The 23768-nt window shown below is 31.2% G+C and overlaps 1 protein-coding gene across 1 annotated transcript; it reads right to left on the bottom strand.

Annotated features, from left to right (window-relative positions):
* Positions 1–16788: 16788 nt before the first annotated feature.
* On the bottom strand, positions 16789–17340 carry LOC112690903. Its single transcript, XM_025565008.1, has one exon. The coding sequence runs from the start codon at positions 17338–17340 to the stop codon at positions 16789–16791; it is 552 nt and encodes a 183-aa protein (XP_025420793.1).
* Between the last annotated feature and the right edge of the window lie 6428 nt (positions 17341–23768).

Raw genomic sequence — 23768 nt, forward strand, 5'->3', positions numbered from 1 at the left:
ACATTCAATTAAAAGTCTAAGGAACAATTTGTTAAATGGGAATATACAATTTGGTAATAAAATTATATCATTTGATGATGTGAAAAAAACATATGAAATAGATAGCAACAGCTCTACTGCTCGAGCAATGTGCAAAATGACGATAGCTCATTTAGCACCTAATACATTCCAAAAAATGAGTTGTAAATTAGTAGTTCAGGTACTCAGTAGATCTATCGCCACTGCCATCAAAACATGTGTAAGTACAAAAGAATTAAACTCAAGTACAGTACTTAATACAGCTAGTTTTATTGAAGATGTAAATGACATGTTTGATTCTGCTAACAGTAAGAATTTATATGACCCTAACCCTAATAGACGACCCTTAAATGATAACAACCCACAAGTTTTTGAAAATTTAAAAAAAAATTTGTACAACTTTTCTTTTTTCTTTTCGCCCAATTCTAAAAAAAAACACCCAAAAAACAAACAAAGAACGTTGTGTTTCCGATTGATATTCGACCGTTTCCAAAAGTATCTGCTAGAAAAACATCCAAAAATAATCGACGAAAACGTCAAACTGCTATTCTTACTGATAGTCCAATTAAAAATCAATTGGAACAAGAAAAATTAATGAGAAAAATCAAACCAACAAAAACAAAAAAACAAAATAGTGATATCACCAAGAAAGCAATTGTCCCAAAAGTTCCAAAAAAAGAAAATTATCAACAGACCACCTAGAAGAGGAGGAATGTTTTTGTTTGGTATGTTTAGAAGCTTTTTCAAACTCACATCTTAGAGAAAAATGGATCCAATGCATGGAGTGTAAAGAATGCTCTCATAAGGAGTGTACCGCTGGTAACATAAATTATGTGTACCACAATTGTGATAGCCCTATTGTAAGTGATGCAAGTTCTGCTTAACATATCATTCTACTCGAGTTATTATATTTTAATTAAGTTGTATTACAAAATATTTTTTATTTATTTATTTTATTATTTATTCAAGCACAAAGTTTAAACTAGTCATTATCTAAATTTTATTTATTTTTTATTTTATTTATTTCAGCAAATCAATATCATTATTTCAATACAATAATCAAATTACAAAAGTTAAATTATTACAATAATATTGATAAGAGCTGATACGTATACCAACTGAGCAAGCTCGTTTCTGGTATACGGAGTTCCTATACATATTACATATATAATATAATAAAATGAAATAACACGTGTCTTCGCTAAATAACATTATCTTATAATTATATAACTAAACGATATTAATAGATAATCCTTTATAATTACACATAGATACTTTTTAATAATTGTTTTTACACACATTCTCATCAAGGTCATTTACTATTTTAGTAATTGTTTTTTTTATATGATTTTTGTGAAATATATTTTTTACATTGGTTTTATTAATTTCACATTCATACTTTATTAGATCCTTTACATCATTTCCCAAAATGTTGAATATAGTTTTGACCATATGATTGGGAGCACTTTTTGTACTGGATAATGATATATAAGGTAATTTTATGTTATTGCCTGTTCTACTGTCTATTATTTCTGTATTATTAAGTATCTGCATTTGAATTGTTTTTATAAGTATTTGTTTAATGTATAATTTATAGATTGATAGTATGTTAGTATTTTTAAAAAGATCTATTGAGGGGTATGTTGGCGGGAATGAGTATGCTACTTTTATAATAATTTTCTGGGCAGTATATACCGATTATTTATTTATTTATTTATTTGAGTTTTAAACGGGCCAGGCCCAATTACATACATAATAATAATAACGACAATCGATCGTTAAAGTAATATACTTAAACAGAATAATTATAGAGAAAAACAAAAAAGTACAATATTAATTATTATACATACATATTATTTAACATACTTATAGCTATGAATTAACAAGTATGGAATTACAATAATTTTTGAATGAGTTGAAGTTTGGTGATATGAACAGATCGATATTTAATTTATTTATAGTTTTCATAATTCTATGATGAGGAGTATTGCTTGCGTAATTAGTTACTTCTGTGTTTAGATAGAAAGTGTTTTTAGACCGAGAGTTACGAATAGGGGAATAGAAGGAGAAGCGACTTAGGAACTCAGGACAGTCTATATTTCCTGAAAAAAGTTTATACGAAAAGTACAAATCTAATCGCAGACGACGTTGTTCAAGTGTTTCGAGGTTGAGAATTGTTAGTAGTGGAGTATATGAAGAATGGGGTTCTCTGATTATGGAACATTTAAATGAAAGGAATTGTATGTCTGTTCTGCTGACGCCTCCCCATCATGATATACCATATAATAAGAGTGAATTACATAATGCCATATAAATTTGCCGTACAACTGATTTATTAAGAAAGCGAATTTTGTAAAATAGGGAAATTAATCTCCGGATTTTATTTTTGATAAATTTTATATGCTCAGACCATTTCAGCTCCTGATCCATTATGACTCCTAAATATTTAAATTGTTGTACAATTTTAAGTGGTTTACAATTGCAGATTGTCTTATTTGCGTAACATTGATGTAATATGAAGTTCACTCCAACTGGAAGCTGTGATCGATTTGTGACTATCGGCATGCATACTGATTTATTTATATTAAGTGATAATAAGTTTTTTCCCATCCAGTTATATACAAGCTGTAAGTCGATTTCGACAATTTCTTTTAATTTTGACCAGTTTTCTTCAGTATTAACAAGAGCTATATCATCGGCAAACATGATTAATTTACCTTTTAATAATGAAGCTGGTATAGAGTTAATATAGATTAAAAATAATAATGAGCCTAACGACGTTCTTTGTGTTACTCCATAATCTTGAACATAACAATGGTCACTATAATGTGATCCAATAGTGGTTAATTGCTGTCTATTGCTCAGATAACTAGAAAACCAATTAAGTGTAATAGTATCGAATCCTAATTCTTTTAACTTATGTAGTAATAATTGTCTACTAATTGAATCGAAAGCTTTTTCTAAGTCTAGAAACGAAATTAGTATTTTATTTTTATTGTCCCTCTTGTTATGCAAAAAATTGGTTAAATCTATTAAAGCGTCCTCTGTTCCTAAGTTCCTTCTAAACCCATATTGTCCTTCAAATATTATTTTATCACTTTCTAGGTATTCTAAGAGTTGTTTTTTTATTATTTTTTCAAGGATTTTGGCTATAATACCTAGGGATGGCAAAAATATTCCCGACCTCGATATAACGATTATCGATACATCGAAAAACTAAATATCGATATGCTGATATATCAGTTCAAAAAAAATAGATAATACATCGATTATTCAAAAAATGTAATGATAATAATATTTATTATTTTTTTGTTTCTCATTATGTGTATACGTAATTTTTAGCGAATAAATTATACTAGTAGCATAAATTATTTGTAAAAAAGGTATAAAGACGTTCGAAAACTAGCCTCGCAGAAAAAATATGGATTCAGCCTAAATATACACTTAAATACATATATATATATTAATAAAAATATGCTCCCTTTATATTATTGGAAATATTTGTATCAGATACATTTTTTTACAACATATCGACATGTTTATAATATTATGAACAAAAAAAATATTTAAAATTGTATTAAAAAACATATTGTAAACTAAAACATGTGTTTTTCATAAATCGTAAGAAACGTTATTAAAAAAATATCTTGACATTTTTCTAAAATGAATGATGATATATTTTCAATTACATATTGTGAACATATGTTTATAATGGACTGGTAAATATTTTAAGGAACATCAGGTAAAAAAATAGAGCAATGTAATTTTATAATTATTGAGAACATATACCCTGGTATTAATTGTGACAATATGGTTAAATAATAATAAATATATATATATATATATATATTTATTTATTTGTATATTATATATATATAAATATGTATCATAAAAATTAATTACTTGGCTGTTATGAAATAACACAAATAATAATATAAATATTATATAGTTAGAATGATTTATTATAATAACTAAAATAACTTAAATAATAAAAAGTTATACATTATCAAGCTAATAACAGTCATCAATAGACCCCAGGAACAACAGCTTAAAAAGTCTTTTGCCCAATAATCTAATAACAAATCAATGATTAGTATAATACAAAATATATAAATTTATAATATATTCAATTAAAATAAATGAATTACCTGTTTCTTTCTTTGGAAAGAATAGCTCCAGCTTTGGAGAATAGCCTTTCAGAAGGAACAGACGTCGCAACACAAAATACTTTTTGAGCTTCCATGTAAATTAATGGATAAACCGATTTCATATCTTTCCAAGTTTCCAAAGGATTTTGCTTTAAAGGACTGACTGGTGTTGACAGATAGTTCATAACAAGTTGATCCGATGGTGAAATACTATTAGTTTTCCTGCTGCTGGACGCCCTTAGAGCGTTTATGGGCTAGTCCTTGGTGGTATTCCCAGAGGTTAAATTCTTTAGCACTTTCACTGGTGTCTTCCTCTGAAGAAGAAGACGATAATATCATGCAGTTGTTGGAAACCATTTCCTTGAGGTGGTTTATGGCATTAGCACAGGCCACCGGGTTCTTGAAATGCAGATTTTTGAAACGTGGATCCAACAATGTGGCAACGGGGCAAAGGTTAAATATTTCAATATTACCAAATTGCTTATTCAATTGGGCAATGACAGCATTTTTTAAACTTTCTCTAAATCGGTCTTTGGTAGTTGTGAACTTACACCATTATTCAAACAGCTAACAATGGGTAAAACCTTACTAATTGTGACATAATTCTCTGCTGACATCTCAGTTGTGACCATTTCCAGAGGACGCAAAACCACAAATACATCATGTATTTCTTGCAGCTGTCTAGCTGATATCATTTCTGGTCCGTTTGGACGTGTCAGCATTATTTCTGAAATTATTTTAGAGAGCTCCACAAATCTTTGAAGCATGTAAAATGCACTGTTCCAACGGGTGCTTACATCGAGAATCAGTTTCTTAACTGCACCATCTTTAATGCCTGAATGAACAAAAAAAAACATATAATATAATATATTTTTTTTAGAACATACATTTTCTATAATAAATTAATATGCCTTGATTTTTTTTTTTCTTTATTTGAGATAAACAATCTATACCTTAGAGGCACAATAAGTTTATATGGTTAGAGTAATTTACAACATGATACGCTTGAGGTGAGAAGTCATCCACTAATGACACTCAATATGCCTTGATTAATCTGTTTTTTTCTAAGTTCATCACTAAGGAATGTGCTTCGTTTAAAGTGCTTCATGATCTCTCTTACATTTGATAATAAATCAATTAATGATGCGGTATTAGATATTGACTTTTCAACTATTAAGTTAATTTTATGTGCGAAACAAGGCACATACTTATAAGTACCAAATGAATCTTTCACCGCTCTTGTGATTTTTGCACCATTATCGGATACAACAGCCATTATTTTATCTTTAGGAATATCCCATTCACTCAAGCATTTTAACATTTCTTGGCTGATGTAGTTGGCTGTATGCGATTCATTTAATTCTATGACACCAATAATTCCTGTTAAAAAAAAACATATAATGACGATTTTTATTACAAAATACTTTTTCTAAGAATACATACCAGATTTCATTGACAGGTTTTGTATATAATGGATGGTAATTCCTAAAAAACTTTTCATCTGTTGACTGTCCGTCCAAATGTCAGTGGTCAGAGAAAAATTTGAAATGGTTTTTAAATCCAACCGAAATTTAGATTCTACAATTTTGTACTTATTGTCAATATATGTTTTAATAGTATTCCTGCAAGGGACTTCATACAAAGGATTTAATTTGTTGACCATATTTCTGAAGCTTTTTTCTTCGATGGTTGAGAAGGCTTTATTATCTTTGCATAAAAAATATGCAATTGCATCTGTTATGCATTTATGTTGTGTTCCACCGACTAAAAAAAAAAAATCTAATAGGAAAATGTATTTATAGTTGTATAGTTAGTATTTAAACCAATTTTAATGTTAGTGATTCAAAATTAAACTTTGCCAGCCATTGATGAAATTTGCTTGAACACTTCATTTATATTTTGTTGTCTCTGATGAGGAAAACTATTTGGAATAGACACTATTGTTTTTGATGAGCTTGCAATTGAACTTATATCAGTTGCGCTACTAATGCTACTATCCTCTTGAAAAACATACTGTAAGCACAATTCACAAATAAATTAACATTATAATATTTATAAAAAAAATATAATTATTTTTTATTTACATCTGGGTCATCTGGATCATTTGAAACATCTTTTCTGCAAGTATTTTTATTAGCTCCACTGTTGGAAACAAATTTAGACATTTTTTGTTGTTCAGGTTTGTTACCTTTTGGGGCATCAAAGCCAGTTACTGCTTTTTTTAAATGTTTATCCAAATGCGCTTTAAGGTTGGATGTGTTACCAGAAGTTTTTATGACTTGTTTACATTCATTACATGATGCCGAAATTTGATCAATTTTGGTAAACGATCGCCAAAGTTTACTTGGAGCTATGATTTAAGACTAAAATCCTAAATTATAATTGATTTTTCATTAATATAAATGATTACATAAATATATGGTTATATAAATTGTTATGACTTGAGTTTCGATATAATATAAGTAAAAATATTGTATTACCTAACTAATATTAAAAAAATATATCACCTGAATATTAAGGCGATATTAACTAATAATAATATAATAACAATATATGTAAAGGTACTTACCAAATATAATGAATAAAGCACCACCAATTTCACCAAGACGGCAAGACGTGGTAAACAGTATTACGGGCTACGGTACAGATGTACAGTCACAAACACAATTCTAAGTCCACGGACCACACTTGAACACTTCCACAGAAAAATACGTTATACGGACTAATACGGTATAACGTTATATCTTATACGTAGTCGGTAATATTTGCCATCCCTACTTATACATATAACTTATACGGAGAAAATTAAATTATGGGTTCATGGAAAAAATTCATAGATAAAAAATTATCGATACCAGTCAATAATTATCGATATCACAATAATATCGAAAGGAAAATATCGTTACATAGTTATCGATATTTTTTCAAGAAATATCGATATATCGATAAATCGATATTTTTTTTGCCATCCCTAATAATACCTACTAATGAGATGGATCTATAATTTAAAAAATCAGTTTTATCTCCATTTTTATGTTTTGGTACAATTTTAGCCATTTTCAATTCATCGGGTACTATACCGTTGACTATACTACAATTAATTATATGAACGATAGGTGGGATCACATTGTCTCCTATTTGTTTGATAAAAAGAGCTGTATAACCATCTGGACCTGGTGCTGAGTTGTTATTTAATTTATTTAATATATTTATGACTTCATTACTACCAATAGTTTTTAATTTAAATATTATTCTTTTATTTGATATATTATTAATTTTTGTTCCCAAGATACACTGTATGTTATTTACAATACTGGAGAAATTTTTTTTCTACTAATCTTTTACCAGTTGTTGCATAATATGAGTTAACTATATTTAAGTAATCTTTTGGCGATGATGTTGGGTACTTATTCTCAATTATATCGTTAATTGGAAGCTTAGGCGAGATTTCTTTTCTAGATGTTAGTTCATTAATAACTTTCCAGATTTCTCTTCCATTACCTTTACATATTTCTATTTTATTTATATAAAATTGTTCTTTTGCCTTCCGAATTAATATTGTTAGTTTATTTCTATATGCTCTATAATAATTTAATAATTTAAGATTTGTTTTGTCCCTCTTAGTTTGCATATTAAGTTTATCTTAATTTGGATATTTACCCTTAATAGAAAACATCACTAGACCCTCTTCAAAAACATGTATAGACCACATATTTATCAAATCAAAATCTCTTAATAGTTTATTACCAATAGTTGTTCATTCTAACATTACAGATCATTATCCGACTGTACTTAGTATAGGAAACATATCTGATAACCGAAACAATAGACCAAATCCCTTAAAATTACTAAAAATAAATGATGATAAGTTAACTGACCTTATTCAAAACTACAATTGGTTAGAAATATCTGAAATTTACGATGTAAACGAAGCTACTCATTATTTTATTGAATCTATAAATAAACTTAAAGAACATGCTTCTTCAACAATATCTATTTCTTCTAAAACTAAAAAATTAAAGCCATGGGCCACAACTGATATTATCAACTCTATAAGACATAGAGATCGACTACACATACAGGTAAAAAAATCCCTACATAATCTAAAATTAAAAAATTACTACTTAAAATTTAGAAATAAACTAACAAATTTAATAAAAGAAGCCAAAATAGCATATTATAAAATAGAACTAAAAAATTCAGGTAATAATATAAAACTTAAATGGAAAATAATAAATGATATAATAGCAAAAAATAAAAAACAGAATAAATTTAAAAACATAATAAATAATATTAAAAATGAAACAGATAGTAATAATCCGACAAGAACACTAGCTAATGAATTTAATAAATACTTTATAAATGTATCATCTGATTTAGTTCAGCAACTTCACGAACGTAAAAACACACTCACGCCACCCATTAATATATCAAATTTAAATAACTCATTTATACCAAACAACACGTATTTAAATAAATTTGAATCAATAACAATAGATGACATTACAAAAGCCATCACCAATTTAAAAAATGGCTCTTCCCCAGGATTTGATAAAATTTCAGCCGAAATACTGAAAAAACACAACACAATTTTATGTAAGCCCCTATGTCACATTTTCAATTTATGTATATCACAAAACCAAATACCAGATATCTTTAAAATATCCATAATCACACCGATACATAAAAGAGGTCCAACCACATCTTTCGGTAACTTTCGACCTATTTCTGTAATTTCAAATATAGCCAAAATATTCGAAAAAATTATAAAAAAGAAATTAGTAGACTACTTAGAAAGAAACAATATACTCTTCAAAAATCAATTTGGCTTTAGGCCCGGAAAAAGCACCGATCAAGCTATAGCGAAGTTAACTAAACTAGTATACAATGCTTTAGATGAAGAAAAAAAATGCGCAACTATCTATCTGGACCTAACAAAAGCATTTGATACAGTAGACCATAATATACTATTAAATAAAATGAATGATATAGGTATATCTGGCTCAGTTCTTACTCTTTTTAAATCATACCTACATAATAGAAAACAATTGGTAAAAATAAATGATGTTATTAGTCACGAGTTAACAATAAATTGCGGTGTACCTCAAGGTACAACACTATCCCCAGTTCTATTTAATATTCAACTAGATAATATAAAATTACTTAATTTAAATAGTCATCTAATATGCTACGCAGATGACACTGCATTAATTTGTATAGGTAATACTTGGGAAGAAGTGTTTACAAATATCGAGACCGATTTAAAAACAATAATTATTTAGGCGCTAATAGTTTATTTTTAAACTTCGAAAAATCAGCTATTATACTTCATACATTATCAGAGCGATCATTACCGAATTTAACTAATATTAAAATTCACGATGATAACTGTCAAAATACAGGTTTATGTAACTGTAAATCAGTCAATGTTCTAAAAAATTTTAAATACCTAGGTTTAGAAATGTGCCATGACATGAAATGGAAAAACCAAATTTCTTTAGTCTGTAGTAAATTGAAAAAAGCCATTTTTATTATAAAACAATTACGTGACATCTTACCCAAAAAAGATATGAAATCACTTTATCTGTCACTTATCGAATCTCAAATTACTTATGGAATAATAGGTTGGGGTGGAGCCTATAATAATGTTCTCACTAAACTACAAACGTGTCAAAATGCACTCATAAGAACTATATTAAAAAAAGATTATAGATATCCAACAGAAACTATGTTTAAAGAATTTAATGTATTGAACATTAAAAACTTATATTATAAAATAAGTATTATATTTATAAAAAAACATAAGCTCTTACAGCCATTAAACCATAATGTTAATACAAGATATGCACAAACCAAATACATCCAAACTTGGCCAAAAAAAACAGCTTGTCGAAAGTCTTTGATTTTATTGGAATTCGTATATATAACTCATTACCTAGCCTTTTAACAAATTTACAACTACAACTTTTTAAAAAGCAGATCTCACACTGGATAATTAATGAATTTGACGCTACTAAAATATGTGAATTATGAATACCGTTATCTATTATTTATTTTTGTGTGTATTATCTTTAATTTTTAGAAGCAACTTATATATTAATTTATTTTTATCTATATCAATATGTAAACTTTCAAACTAAAATACTATGTATAAAATTTATATTTGTTTAAGATATAGATAACCCTGGGCCTCCACACGAGTTATCTCAGTGAGGCCCAGTAATCTATAAAAAAGATTTTAAATAATAATAATCTCTATTTTTTATAGATATTACAAGACTATTAGTTATCCATGATTTTAGCTTGCGATTTTTCGTACTCGTTTGATGTTTTGAGACTATACAGTTATTTATAGTATCTAGAAAGTGTGTCCATTAAAAATATTTAATGCTGCCGAGGGATTACTGGTTTCAAATCAGTCCATTCGTTAATAGATAACAATTGAACTACTTTATTATAGTTTATATATGATGCAGTATTATTAGTTCTACTATCTATATTATGTTTTTTATTATTCGGCGATATTATTAAACTACCTATGATTGTGTAATGATCCGTTATACTGGTTTTAATTATAATAGTATGAAGATGCACATCTCTACTAAGTGATCAATACAGGATTTAGTTTCATTTACTTCCCTAGTGTACGTACAGATTTGAGAGATAAATCCATTTGACGATAATGTATTTAAATATTTTTCGGTACTTATAGACGTATTTAATTCTAATATGTCAATATTTATATCTCTCCAATACATACACAATTATTTTGTAAGACACCTGATGTAAGTAAAGTATTCAGTTCAGATAGAAAAATGTTTATATTAGATTTTGGAGAACGGTATGTGGCTAGTATCATAATTTGTTTATTATTTGCTTTTAGATTTATTTTTAAACAACTGGCCTCAGAGAATAATGGTTGTTGTTCAACAGATACACCGTGAAGATTATTATTTATATAGATAAGAACTCCATCATTTTTTTAAAGTTATTTACACTTTTAAAGCTCGAAAAACCTGTTATATCATGTGGGACAAACCCCGTACTGTTCCAAGTTTCACTAAATATTATAATATCTAAGCTACTAATTGAGTCGTTTATCAGACACCAGACTTCATCTATATTATGATTATAAGACCTAATATTCATGTGCAAAATATTTAGATGGTTATTCTTAATGCTTGTTATATACTCATTCAAATCAGTGTTAACTATATTCATATTATTGTTTATGATGTAAGGGTCTATAAAATCTGTATTTAATTCTAACATCTATTGATATTATGGTTTGTTTAAAAAAGAATGAGCCTATACCAATGTTTAAATATTAAAGTATACGTAATTATGTCAATTAAGTGACCCAGATAAGATTGTGTGTTTATAATACTAGAGGAATAATGCAAAATCGTTAAAATACGATGTTGTGTTTTAAATAAGAATTTATGATTGGAAAATATATGGGTCATCATATTTTGCTGGTTGCATATATACCGTATGTATGTGTTAAACAAAAATTTAAAGCTAAGTAGGTTAATAATGCTGTATGATAATAATATTAGTAATAGTTTTACAATATAATTTTTATACCCGTTAGAGAAAAGGAAAAAATTCAAAATAACAAAAAAAATTATAAAAAATGTAAATCATCATTATTTCTAACTTGGATTTTTTTGGCCAATTCGTCCTTTTTGCAAAATATTCTCCCATTGTTGGTCCAAGTGTCTCTGTAGCCAAGTTCTTTTGCCTTTGATCGGGTTACCCAGAATAACTTCCTATTGTATGCCGTCAAGCTTTCATTGATGAAATTCCGCGAGCCGTTGTATTCAATTTTTCCACGTTTCTTTAAAAATTCATCACGTTTCCTTTTAGATGAGAATTCAGCTACTATCTGAGGCGTTTCTGAGTTTTGTCGTGAAGGTTTCCTGTATACGTTTTCAATGTCAAAAAAATTAAGATCAATATCAATTTTGGAAGCTATATCATTTACTAGTGTTTCGACATTTTCATTATTTTCTTTTTTAACACCACTTATTTCAATAAAACAAGCTCTCTCGTTTTGTTCCAAAACATTTATTTTAAATTCTAAAGTTTGAATAATACTTTCTTTTTCTTTTAGTGTTTTTTCTAGCTCTAGAATTCTATTGCTAAGAGTTGTAAGAATATTATTTGTAGTCATTTGGTTTTTTAACACATCGTCTATTTTGCTGGCGATTATATTAATATCAGAATCCATTGTTATCTTATTAATGTGTATACCTTGGTTTTCTGGAATCGGTTTAACCGGAGTGCAGTCATCTCTTTTTTGTTTCAATTGTTTGGTACAGTCCTCGCAATCAAAGTCAATGCCTTTAGATTTCATGTAATCAATGCTTTCTGAATTCATATTTGCACATTTAATATGAAGTACGTTTTTACATGTCGAACATTGAGTACTGGACTCATTTCGCGAAACCGCAACCTTGCATTTCGGACACAATGTCATTATTAAGACTGATGAAATATAACACTTAAACACACACGACCGACTACGTCGGCTTATCGAATTGAACTGAACTTGATTGTTAAAGTTGTTTTTTGTTCTATAAAAATTATATAATAACAAATAAGAGTTGAAATTGTTTGTTATTTGTATTTAAATTACCTGGGACAAGTAACTCCAAGCCTTGTGACAACCAACCTTTAAAAGGGACTGGTTGTCACAATTTTTTTTTTTTAAAAAAAATTAAAAATGCGTTTAACTTGAATACTAGTGTTTGCTATTTTTATAAGGAATGCTTACGATAAAATATTTTATTGTGAACTTACCAAGGTTAAAAAAAACAAAAAAATTTTTTTTTTTTTAAATCGAAATGTAAAAATTGTGACCATACCCGGTATACCCTATCTCAATTAATGGACAAAACTAAAACATATGAAAATAACGGCATACTTACTAAAGCCCAATCATGCTACAAACCTTACATTTATATGATGGATTTACTATACACAGTTTTTTTTTTTTTTTTTTTTTTTTTTTTTTTATTAATAATATAAAGATTTCCTGACAGTCAACATCATCTAAACTTAGGTGTAAAGAATTAATTTTTTTTTAACATTTATAAATTAGACCACAATCTATATATATATATAAATCGATGTACATTTTAAATAAATTTTATAACTCAAGATCCACCGAATCGATTTCGATAAAAATTTTAGGGCATATTATGATTGATATGTACATGGTTTCTGTGAAGTTTGTACGCTGTGCGATATGTGGTTCCGGAGTTATGGCCTCTTAAGTGTACAATATTAATCACGCACGCACGCACGATATTCAAAAATTATTGTTTTGCCATGGAGATATATATATATATATACACTCTATGTGGTTATTTTATATTATTTGTTTCCGTGGCACGCGCGTCTATGGTAATATTTATTGGTTTGAGATTAAATGAGATTGATTTTTATTCAATTTGAATTGTATGGATTTAGGCGTTAAAAAATGCCACGACCCAGACGACAAAATATTGGCCGACGATCACGTAATTATATCGCCCAACAGTCTCATAGGAGATCTCAAAGTGAAGAGGCACATTTACAACGAAATATTGTTCAACATTTACGAAATGAACATCGAACTACATCTGCAGGTCCGTCAGTAAATGCAGCATCAAGACGAACGTCACGAATTTCGCGTCGTGCACAAGCCATGGAATTTGCTGCATTTCATTGCAGCAGTGAAATGGATTACAGTGAACATGGTCTTATTGATGGAATGACGGTGAGATACATTGTGTATACATTGTGCTGCAGCCAAATTTCCAGGTGAAACGGCTGGCATGTGTTGTACTAATGGCAAAGTGAAATTTCCAGCATTCTAATCTCCACCTGATCCACTGCACTCATTGATTTTTGGAACATCACCAATGTCCAAGCATTTTTTGTCCCACATTCAAGAATATAATACGCCATTTCAAATGACTTATTTTGGTGCGACAAAAGTTATAAGAGACAGTTTTATGCCGACGTTCAAGGTAATTATTTCATACGGAATATCTTTCAAAAAATGCAACCTGACCAGCAATTAATTTAATATTTTCACGAATTCTGATCCAATATCAAATTGTATTTCTCATATGTTACAGATTCAAGGCCAGATTTATCATAGAGCTGGTTCATTATTGCCATTCCCTGACACTGAACCTCAATTTTTGCAAATCTATTTTGTTGGGAATAGCAATGATGAATTGAATCGGCGTTGTGCAATTGCTTCAAGTGCAAGGCGTCAAATTATTTTGGACCTGCAAATTTTTTTCCATCAACACAATGAATTAGTTCAATTGTTCAAAACCGCTCTTGATCTTATGCCATCCGATAATCAAAGGGTAATAATAAGAGCCGACAAAACGCCTTTTGGAGAGCATGCAAGACGCTTCAATGCACCAACCATTGATGAAGTGGCCATTGTAATTGTTAGAGAGCAGTTTCTATCTCGCGATATTGTGCTACACCGAAGAAATGAGCAATCGCAGCGTGTATCAGAGCTTCATCGCAGCTATGATGCATTACAGTATCCATTATTGCACTGGAAAGGTGACGACAGCTATCATATCAATATACCAATGATAGATCCACGAACCGGTAAATTGAGTGCACCGCAAGGACCGTGAATCATATTTTTCTTGAAAACTTCAAATGATTCAGGATCAGCAATTTCAGCTGATATAATGCTATCAATTTGATCCGGTGTTATTTTACGTACCAGCCATATCAATATATGTGCATGCGGAAGCCCTCTCTTTTGCCATTCGATCGAGTACATCCAGCAACGCACCTCTCCAAATACTCGCAATTTGATAATCAAATCAATCAGCGCTTTCAATTTCTGTCGAAATACACGTGCTGTTATATCGTGTCGGTATGTTGGTGTCTGACCTTCTAACAAATTGGTTTTTAAGTCATCCCACTGTGGATTGCATGTGAATGTTATGAAGAGGTCAGGGCGGCCGTATTTGCGAACGTACGACATTGCATCTTGTGTATATTGATGCATGTGACGCGGACTGCCAATATAAGTCGCTGGTAATATTGTTAAACGTCCAAATTATTGACATCGCCATCATTCACCATTGCATCTTGTAAGTGTATGTACTCTTCCGATCGCAATGCCGCTTGACTGAATCTAAGGTAATTGAGACGTTCTGATTCAATCTTCGCATACATGTCCACAGCATATTGATGGAATAGTTTGCCACATTTCAAAATGAAGTTGTCTTCTTGTGGATGAACCATGAATCTGTATGAGTAATAGTTGTTCATCGCACTGTCTTGCCTGGTATGTCACGACTTGTAATAAATACAATGATAGAAAATTTAAATGTCTGATTGTTTTAAATTAAATACATTTTCAATTCATATGAATATGTTACCGGTTCGTGGATCTATCATTGGTATATTGATATGATAGCCGTCGTCACCTTTCCAGTGCAATAATGGATACTGTAATGCATCATAGCTGCGATGAAGTTCTGATACACGCTGCGATTGCTCATTTCTTTGGTGTAGCACAATATCGCGAGATAGAAACTGCTCTTCAACAAGTATTTTAATTTGTAAAGTAGACCGTCAGACCTTATTAAATGCATTAGCTATATCTAGGAATGCTGCTCCAGTGTGTTCTTTTTTTTCGAACCCATTACTTATGTGTTCAGTAATACGAAGAAGTTGTTGTGTCGTAGAGTGTTTTGGTTTAAAGCCGAATTGACAGTGAGGTGTTGCTTCTATTGCATTTAAATGATTTATAAGCCTGGAGTGGATAATTTTTTCGAATATTTTGGACATCGATGATAATAAGCTTATAGGCCTGTAGTTCTTAGGGTCAGTGTTGTCTTTACCAGGTTTTTTAATCATTATTATTTTGGCTTTTTTCCAAGCCGTTGGGAAATTAAAACTCAATTTTAGCAAGGTGTTGCGGAACGTACATTGATACATAAATGATTGATACATCCATACATAAATGTAGGTCCTTACGATTATCAATACATGGGGGTCCACATAAATAACATTGTGGCTTACATTATAATATACATTATTAAATACACAAATACAAACAAATACAAATTACACAATATGTGAAAACACCATGATACCTACGTGGTGGACATGCATAATATATGCCCTTGTGAATATCCAAATCTTACAGAGGAGTTACATACAAATAATTGGCATTGTAACAAAAACCGAAACATCAGGACGTGCCTTTATAAGGTAATAAAATTGGCATCAATCAATGTTTGCAATAACCGAAACAATATGTCCTTATAAGGTATTATAAAATTAGCTACAGTACGCGTCACGAAAACGTGCGGATGACCGCCGCGCGCCCAGTGGACATTTCTCGTTGGTGGTGGCCAAACTGTTTCGCGCCAAATATAAAATTTAAAACTCGTATTTTTATATTAATAAATTATGTGTATGTATTTAATGATATTAAAAAAAAATACAATTCATTGTACACAATAAAAACGTGAATTAATTAAAAACAATAGAAATAGTTATAACAACAATAATAATAATAATAATACTATAAATGTATAAAAAATGTACAATATATTTTACAATAAAAAAAAATATATCGTCAAAGGTAGTCTTCGTCTTCACTGCTGCTACAATCGCTGTCGTTGGGGTCGATTGTTAAAATGATGGGTTCCAATATGCAATCTCTGAATCCTTCTTTTTTAAAATCTTTATTTTGTAGTTGTTCTGCGTGTCTTACACATTTTTCCCAATTTTCTGTGGTAACTGCATCTATGGCTTCGTGCATAAGTTTTTCGACGTCGGCTATTTTAAATGTTGTATTTTTGGTTGCAACTTCACCTTTTACCTGCGCCCAAATTAGTTCAATCGGGTTGTATTGGCAGCTATAAGGCGGAAGTCTGATCACTTCATGCCCCATTTGATATGCCAACTCGTCCAACTGATATCGTTTTTCACGCGGTTTTGCCATTTTTACTTTTTCTCTTAGTTCCACCAAGGTTTCTGTAGGAGAAAAATCGATGCCTTTTTCGGATAGCCACTTTTGAACATCGGATTTTTTTGTATTTGATTTCGGCACATTCTCCACTAGTACGCTGTGATATGGTGCATTATCCATAACAATGACACATGGCTCGTCCAATAGTTGCAGCATATTTTGAAATCAGTCATGAAATATTTGACTATTCATCTGTGAGTGGTAGTCACCGTCATTTTTACTCTGGAAAATTAATTTTGAACCACATATGAATCCAAATTTAGCTGCTCCAGCATGGCATACAATCAGACGACCGTCTTTACCGGTTGGCACTTTAAATCCTTCGCTATCCATATCGTTTTGCCAAATATGGTTTCTTGAATGGTTCTGGTTCACCCAAGTCTCATCTAAATAAATGACAGGTCTCGTGTCACCACTGGAACGTAAATTACACATTTTTCTCAAAAATGTGTTTCGGAGTGCCACGATATCGTTCCGTTCCATTAAAAATGTACGTCCATTGCAACACTTTTTGTATTTGAAGTTCAAGGAGCGCAAAATCCTCTGTACTGATGACTTTGATCCTTCAAAGTTAATTTTTTTCCTCATGGATTCACAAATTTTTTAAGATGTTGAATATTCACCTATAATAATGTTTTTATATATAATAGTTTCTATTTATATGTAAAAGTGACAAACATTTGAAGATTTTATTTTCAGTTAAAAATGAGTTATAAATTTAATATGAGGTAGGTCGTAGGTAGGATATTATAAATGTTTTTTTATAATAAAAAAAATATTTTAAATTAATCCAATTACCTTTGTCATAAATTTCATGAACAGTTCTTTTGACCACGTCAACGTTGAAATCGTCAATATCTGTCATGACCTTCTTCCGTTTATACGATTTCCTCGGTGACACGAATAGGCTTCTTGGTGTTGGTGTATCATCGTTTTCATATTTTTTTACTTCAGCAACAATATTTTGTATACTTCGTTCACTTATTCCACACGCTTCGGCAGTAATTTTTTGAGTTTTTTTAAAAAACTCAGCAGATAAATGTTCCATAGTGGATAATTTTTTTAAAAAAACGTATACCCGGTAAATCACTTTTTTACTTTGACTGTGAATATCGTGGTGTGTAAAAGTCACAATTTCAAAAAACACGTGATCAAAAATTTTAGGTATGCACAGCTAAATTCACAATAGATTACAGTACCGAACGCGCCAAGAGTCAACAAAAGACAGAGACATTTTAAAAGGTGCAGGTTAGTTGTTTTTTTCAAAACGTATAGTACCCGTCACGCTAGTGGCGCGCACCTGTGATGGATCAAATATTGAGGCCCACTGGTTTACAGAAAAACCGACACACGGCGCGCTGCGGTCATCCGCACGTTTTCGTGATACGTACTGTAATAGATACTTTTCGAAGGGGGTCTAGAATATTAATATTAATATCAAACTATGTCCAGGTCAAATATCCCATAAGAACGGAGTATATAAGGTAGTCTCGAACAGACTATTAGGGAGATGTGGTTTACATGTATAGTCGCAAGCACCTTCACGCCAGATCATTTCTTAATTAATGTTTTCTACTTAGAAAAATTCTTAAATAAACAGTTAAATTATATTTGAGTATTTTTATTTGAAGTATTATCCTAAAAAACTTAACCATCAATACGATTGGACGACGGCATGCAACAAAGACATTGAATAGAACTATCATAAATACAACTGCTTTATTTGGTAATTTCTTTAATATGGTATTGGTGATCAGGTCATGTTCGGGTGATTTACGATTTGGTAGTTTTTTAATTATTTCTGATAATTCTGATGGATTTGTGTATGGAAAAATATTTTGAGGAAGAATTTCTGCTTCGCTTAATTTTTGAGATACCAGGAAGTTTGTTGCATCATCATTTTGGGAGTTATGTGTGAAAGTGTTTGCTAATGTTGTAGCAAACAGATTGCATTTTTCGTTAATAGTATTGATAAATTTATCATCGTACTTTAGAGGAGGAATTTTTTTGTTATTGGGGTTAATTTATCTTTTGATTGCTAACCAGAGATTGGAGTCTGCAGGATGAATTGAGGATTAGTATTTTTTGTACGATTCTATTCTAAGTTCTGCAAGTAGTGTTTTGACTTTTCTGGTAAGAAAATTTTGATTTTTACGGTCTTCAGGTCTTCTGTGGAGTTGCCATTGTTTTCTAGTTTGATGTTTGTTCTTTATTAATTTTTGAATTGATGGAGTTATTTTGGACTTATAGTTTGTAACGGTACACCATTGATACCCCGCACATATTGCGCAGTAGGTAGCGGTTGATGGTGTTACTACTACTAATCGTAGTACACAAAGAGTCAGGCGACAGAAAACATCCGACAGATGGCGCTATCACAGCATCTAGATTGTACACAGCGGCCACCCGACTCGATTGTCGAATTTTTCCTTATTTTTATATTTATTTAACCCATTCGGGTCACGAATTATTTCAAATCGACCCTTCCAGAAGTTATACCGACCACCCACGGAGGAGAATACCGATACAAAATCATGTTTTTCATATGTAAATCTACATTCGGGGTGTGGCCCTAGAGGCCTTGATATACACCTCGAAATCGCCGTACAAATCAGCCTTCCCTGCTCTGAAAGCAGTCGTTGCAGTCACAATCCAGAATCGGTGTCAAACCAGTGGCAAAACCTTTCGACCATAAGTCGTCTGCGTCTCACGCCCAGTGCCACCATTCAACATGACACTCACGGTACACCTAACCAGTGTAAAGACCAGGGTGTCGTATCTTTTGTGACAGTAGCTGCTGCCGTACCTTCCCCCCGCCGTCCGTATCGTCATCGCCGTCAACGCCGCCATAGTTCGTCGCCGGTGTTGTTCGTATCACTCCGGCCGTTAGTATTTTCGCCGCTGCGCTCATCCGTTGATAGCCACGGTACACTTAACCGTGTATAGACCAGGCTATCACGGATCAACGTCGATACCGTCATTCGTAACGCTTCCTCCGCTGCATTACATTCGTCGATAACCACGGTACACGTAATAGTGTATAGTCCGGGTTATCACTGAGTTCTGCTCGGACCTTTCCGTATACGTTTGTGATTTGGTCACCTTCGGGTGTTATCCTGTCGTCATTTTCAACGTGGTTCACCTACACTGCGTTCAATATAGCCATCAGAGTCGCATACACGTAAATATACCCCTAAATCTATGTCTATCTGTGTGATAACATCAAACGTGTATTTTGTTTTGTTCATTAAAATAATATGTAATAGTTATATTACATGTATTAATTTTGTAATGTTGTTCGTGTAAAATATATTACACTACTTTATATATGTTAATTTGTATTATGTTCAAAGTTTAAATAGTAATAAACAAGTTGTCATAATATTAAATATTTGTATTATTTTGTTAACGCATACACACGTCCACCCCGAACGTTTGTGTTCGTTACAAGTTACTGTTAAACGTGCAACTAGAGACTGTTGTACACTGTTCAGCGGCTTCAGAGATTGTTTTCCGAAAATGAGATATTGCTTTATCGGCTGTTAAAGTATTGGAAATAGTTCTGGGTATTATAATATTGTCTGATATAAATTGTTTAAATTTATCCCAGTCTGGTTTTCCGTTTAAAAGTTTGCGTGTAGATTTTGTGAGTGTTAGAGATACGGCAATTGATATTTTCACTGGCAAATGATCCGAATCTAATTCGAATAGGAGTTCTTGATTAATTATTACGAAAGTTGATTTAAGCAGAACAACGTCTAAAATATCTGGACTTTTATTAGTATCGTAGGGGTAGCAGGTAGGTTTGTCAGGCGCGGAGATAATCGTAGATGAATTTGATATATACTTGTATAATTTCCTACCATTCGGATTTGTTGTGTTACAATTCCAGATTACGTGTTTTGAGTTTAGGTCTCCTATAATTATAACCTTATTATAAACGGTTAAAATTTTATCGAAGTCGTTTGTGTACATGATAAAAGATGGAGATTGATATGCGCTTACTATAGTTGTGTATATATTATTAATTGATAATGTTATTGCTACGGCTTCCAGTGATCGCAGTGGAGGTATGTAAGCCTGTTGATGTTTTATTTTAGTGCGAATTAACAACGCGACGCCGCCTGAAGGCCGAGCAGCTAAACCAGCGGTTCTCAACCGGGGGTCCGCGAGTAGGTATTAGAGGGTCCCCGGAAAAAATAGCGTAATGGCGGAAAAATTGAAATTTGTTGTAATTAATTGAAATTACTTGTGAAACTAGTAGTGAAGTATTGTAAATGTTGTAAATAGGTTTTTCGTAACTTATACGATTTAGTATAAGTGTATAATAAGAGTATAATACTGGAAAACGTGTATTGAGAATAACCAACCAGAAATTTTAGAAGCACTGCATGATTTTCTCAGTGAAACTGATATGAACTTATCACAAGGCATCAAACACCAAATTGTTCAACATTTGAATGAGCTTAAAACAGCTTTTGCAAAATACTTCCCTAAATGTGGAAAAGAAGACCACTGGATTATGTTCCCTTTCAGTGAAATTTATTTCAAATCTGCAATTTTATCAGCCCGTGAAAAAGAAAAATTGATTGAACTGAAAACGGACTCTTCACTCCAAGCAGCATTTCTTGAAAAAAAATCACTGATCACCTTTTGGGCTAATGTGAAAGACGAATATCCTGAGCTTTCTTACAAAGCATTCAATGTTTTGCTACCGTTTACGAGCTCTGTATTAGTGGAAAGAGCCTTTTCGTCATACACATTTATTAAAAATAAGTACCGCAATAGACTCTCGGTGAGTTCAGACTTACGAGTTTATTTATCACCCGTGGAGCCAGATTTCAAAAAGTTAAGTGCAAGCAAACAAGCTCAAGGATCACATTAAAATTACATTTTTAACTAAATATTATTTTTTATTATTTATTTTTATACATACAATGTATTGCGCATGTTGATCAAAATAAATCAAATTTTTCATAATTAAACTTTTTTCGTAAATTCATATCTATCTTATGTAAAAATATATGACAAATTGGCATTTGGGGTCCGTAAAGTAGTAGTGAGTGGTCAAGGGGTGCGTGAACGAAAAAAGGTTGAGAACCGCTGAGCTAAACGATCGTTACGATATATAGAATACCATTAAATTTAATTGTCTCCGGTGTAGATAAGTGTGTCTCACTTATGCAGGCAATATTGACATTGTGATGAGATAAGAAAGCAGCAAATGTGTTGCGATTACGTTTTAAACCATTTGAATTCCAGTTAATGATGCTGATGTTAGTATTATTTATATTAATTGACATTTAATAAGGTAGGAAGATTTGTGATTACTTTTTTGATAATTTCTGTGATGAGAGATGTGAATAAATTAGAGATTTAATGAGATCGTTGGTAATATTTGTGTTATTCGTTTGATCGTCTGTTGTAGTTTCGTTTTTACATATGTTTTTCTTTATTTTTCCGGCGTAAGAATCGTTTTGTAGATTATTTATTTGTGGATTAGCCTGGGGATGAAATGAATTATGTTCTTGAAGTTTAGGAATAACTTGTAGGTGTTTTGGCGGATTTCCGTGAGATTTGACTTTGTTGTGGTTTTTAATTTATTTATAGTTTTGCAGCTTTTATAGTTCGCTGGATGATTTTCGTTACAATTTACGTATATAGGTGGGCTGTATTTATCTTTAGTACATACCGAGAAATGGTGTAGTTTTGGGCATTTAACGCATCTAGGAGGTAGTTTACAGAAGTTTTTTGTATGATTAAAACGTTGGCAATTTTGACATTGGGGAATAGAATTATTGTTTTTACGATTTTCCACCGTTATTACACAGTAAAAAAGACGATAGAGAGACAAAATATTTTTTGCCGATTTTTCGAGAATAACGGCGACAATCGGGATTGGTGATTTGTTGCGATTTTGTAAGCGTGTTACAGAAGTGACTTCGTAATTTAATTCTAACAGTTCTTCATAGATTTCTGCTTCTGTAATCGAAATTGGTAAATTTCTAATTATTACGGAGAGGTTTCTATCTTCCGGAAGCTGATACGTATGATATTTAATTTGGTTTTCGGAAAGATATTTTGTAATAGTACGATAATCAACGACGGTTGATAAGTTCAGTTTTAAAAAAATATTTTTATTATTAATTTTGAAATTCTCAATCATTAATGGTGAGATTTTTTTTAGGAAAACATTATAGTCGTTAATATCGTAAATATATATTGGAGAAATTTTTGCTTTACCTCTACGATGTCCATATCGATTGATTCTGTATTGACGTCATTTGAATCATCATTAAGATTGGAGAGTGGGGTAAATATGTTTTTGTTACCAATCCGTGGAGAGAATGCGGTACTGCTCGTACGTTTACCAGTATTTTGGGAAGTACTGGATTTCTGCATGTTTGAACCATGCATAAACTTTGGATTGTCGCACGACGGTAAGATAAACGAGCGATTTATATAAACACAACCTATTACGATAACCGTCGCGCGAAGACTGACTGTACACAATTAAGATATTTAAAGAATGCAAATGGACAAATTCTGATTTACACAATAAAGCAGTTCAACATGTGGCAAAA

The sequence above is a fragment of the Sipha flava genome, unplaced genomic scaffold (genome assembly GCF_003268045.1).
Source record: "Sipha flava isolate LNK unplaced genomic scaffold, YSA_version1 526_pilon_pilon, whole genome shotgun sequence".
In the NCBI taxonomy this organism is placed as follows: domain Eukaryota; kingdom Metazoa; phylum Arthropoda; class Insecta; order Hemiptera; family Aphididae; genus Sipha; species Sipha flava.

Excerpts from the sequence above, each read along its gene's own strand:
- LOC112690903 (XM_025565008.1), bottom strand. The coding sequence starts at position 17,340 with ATGCTGCAACTATTGGACGAGCCATGTGTCATTGTTATGGATAATGCA.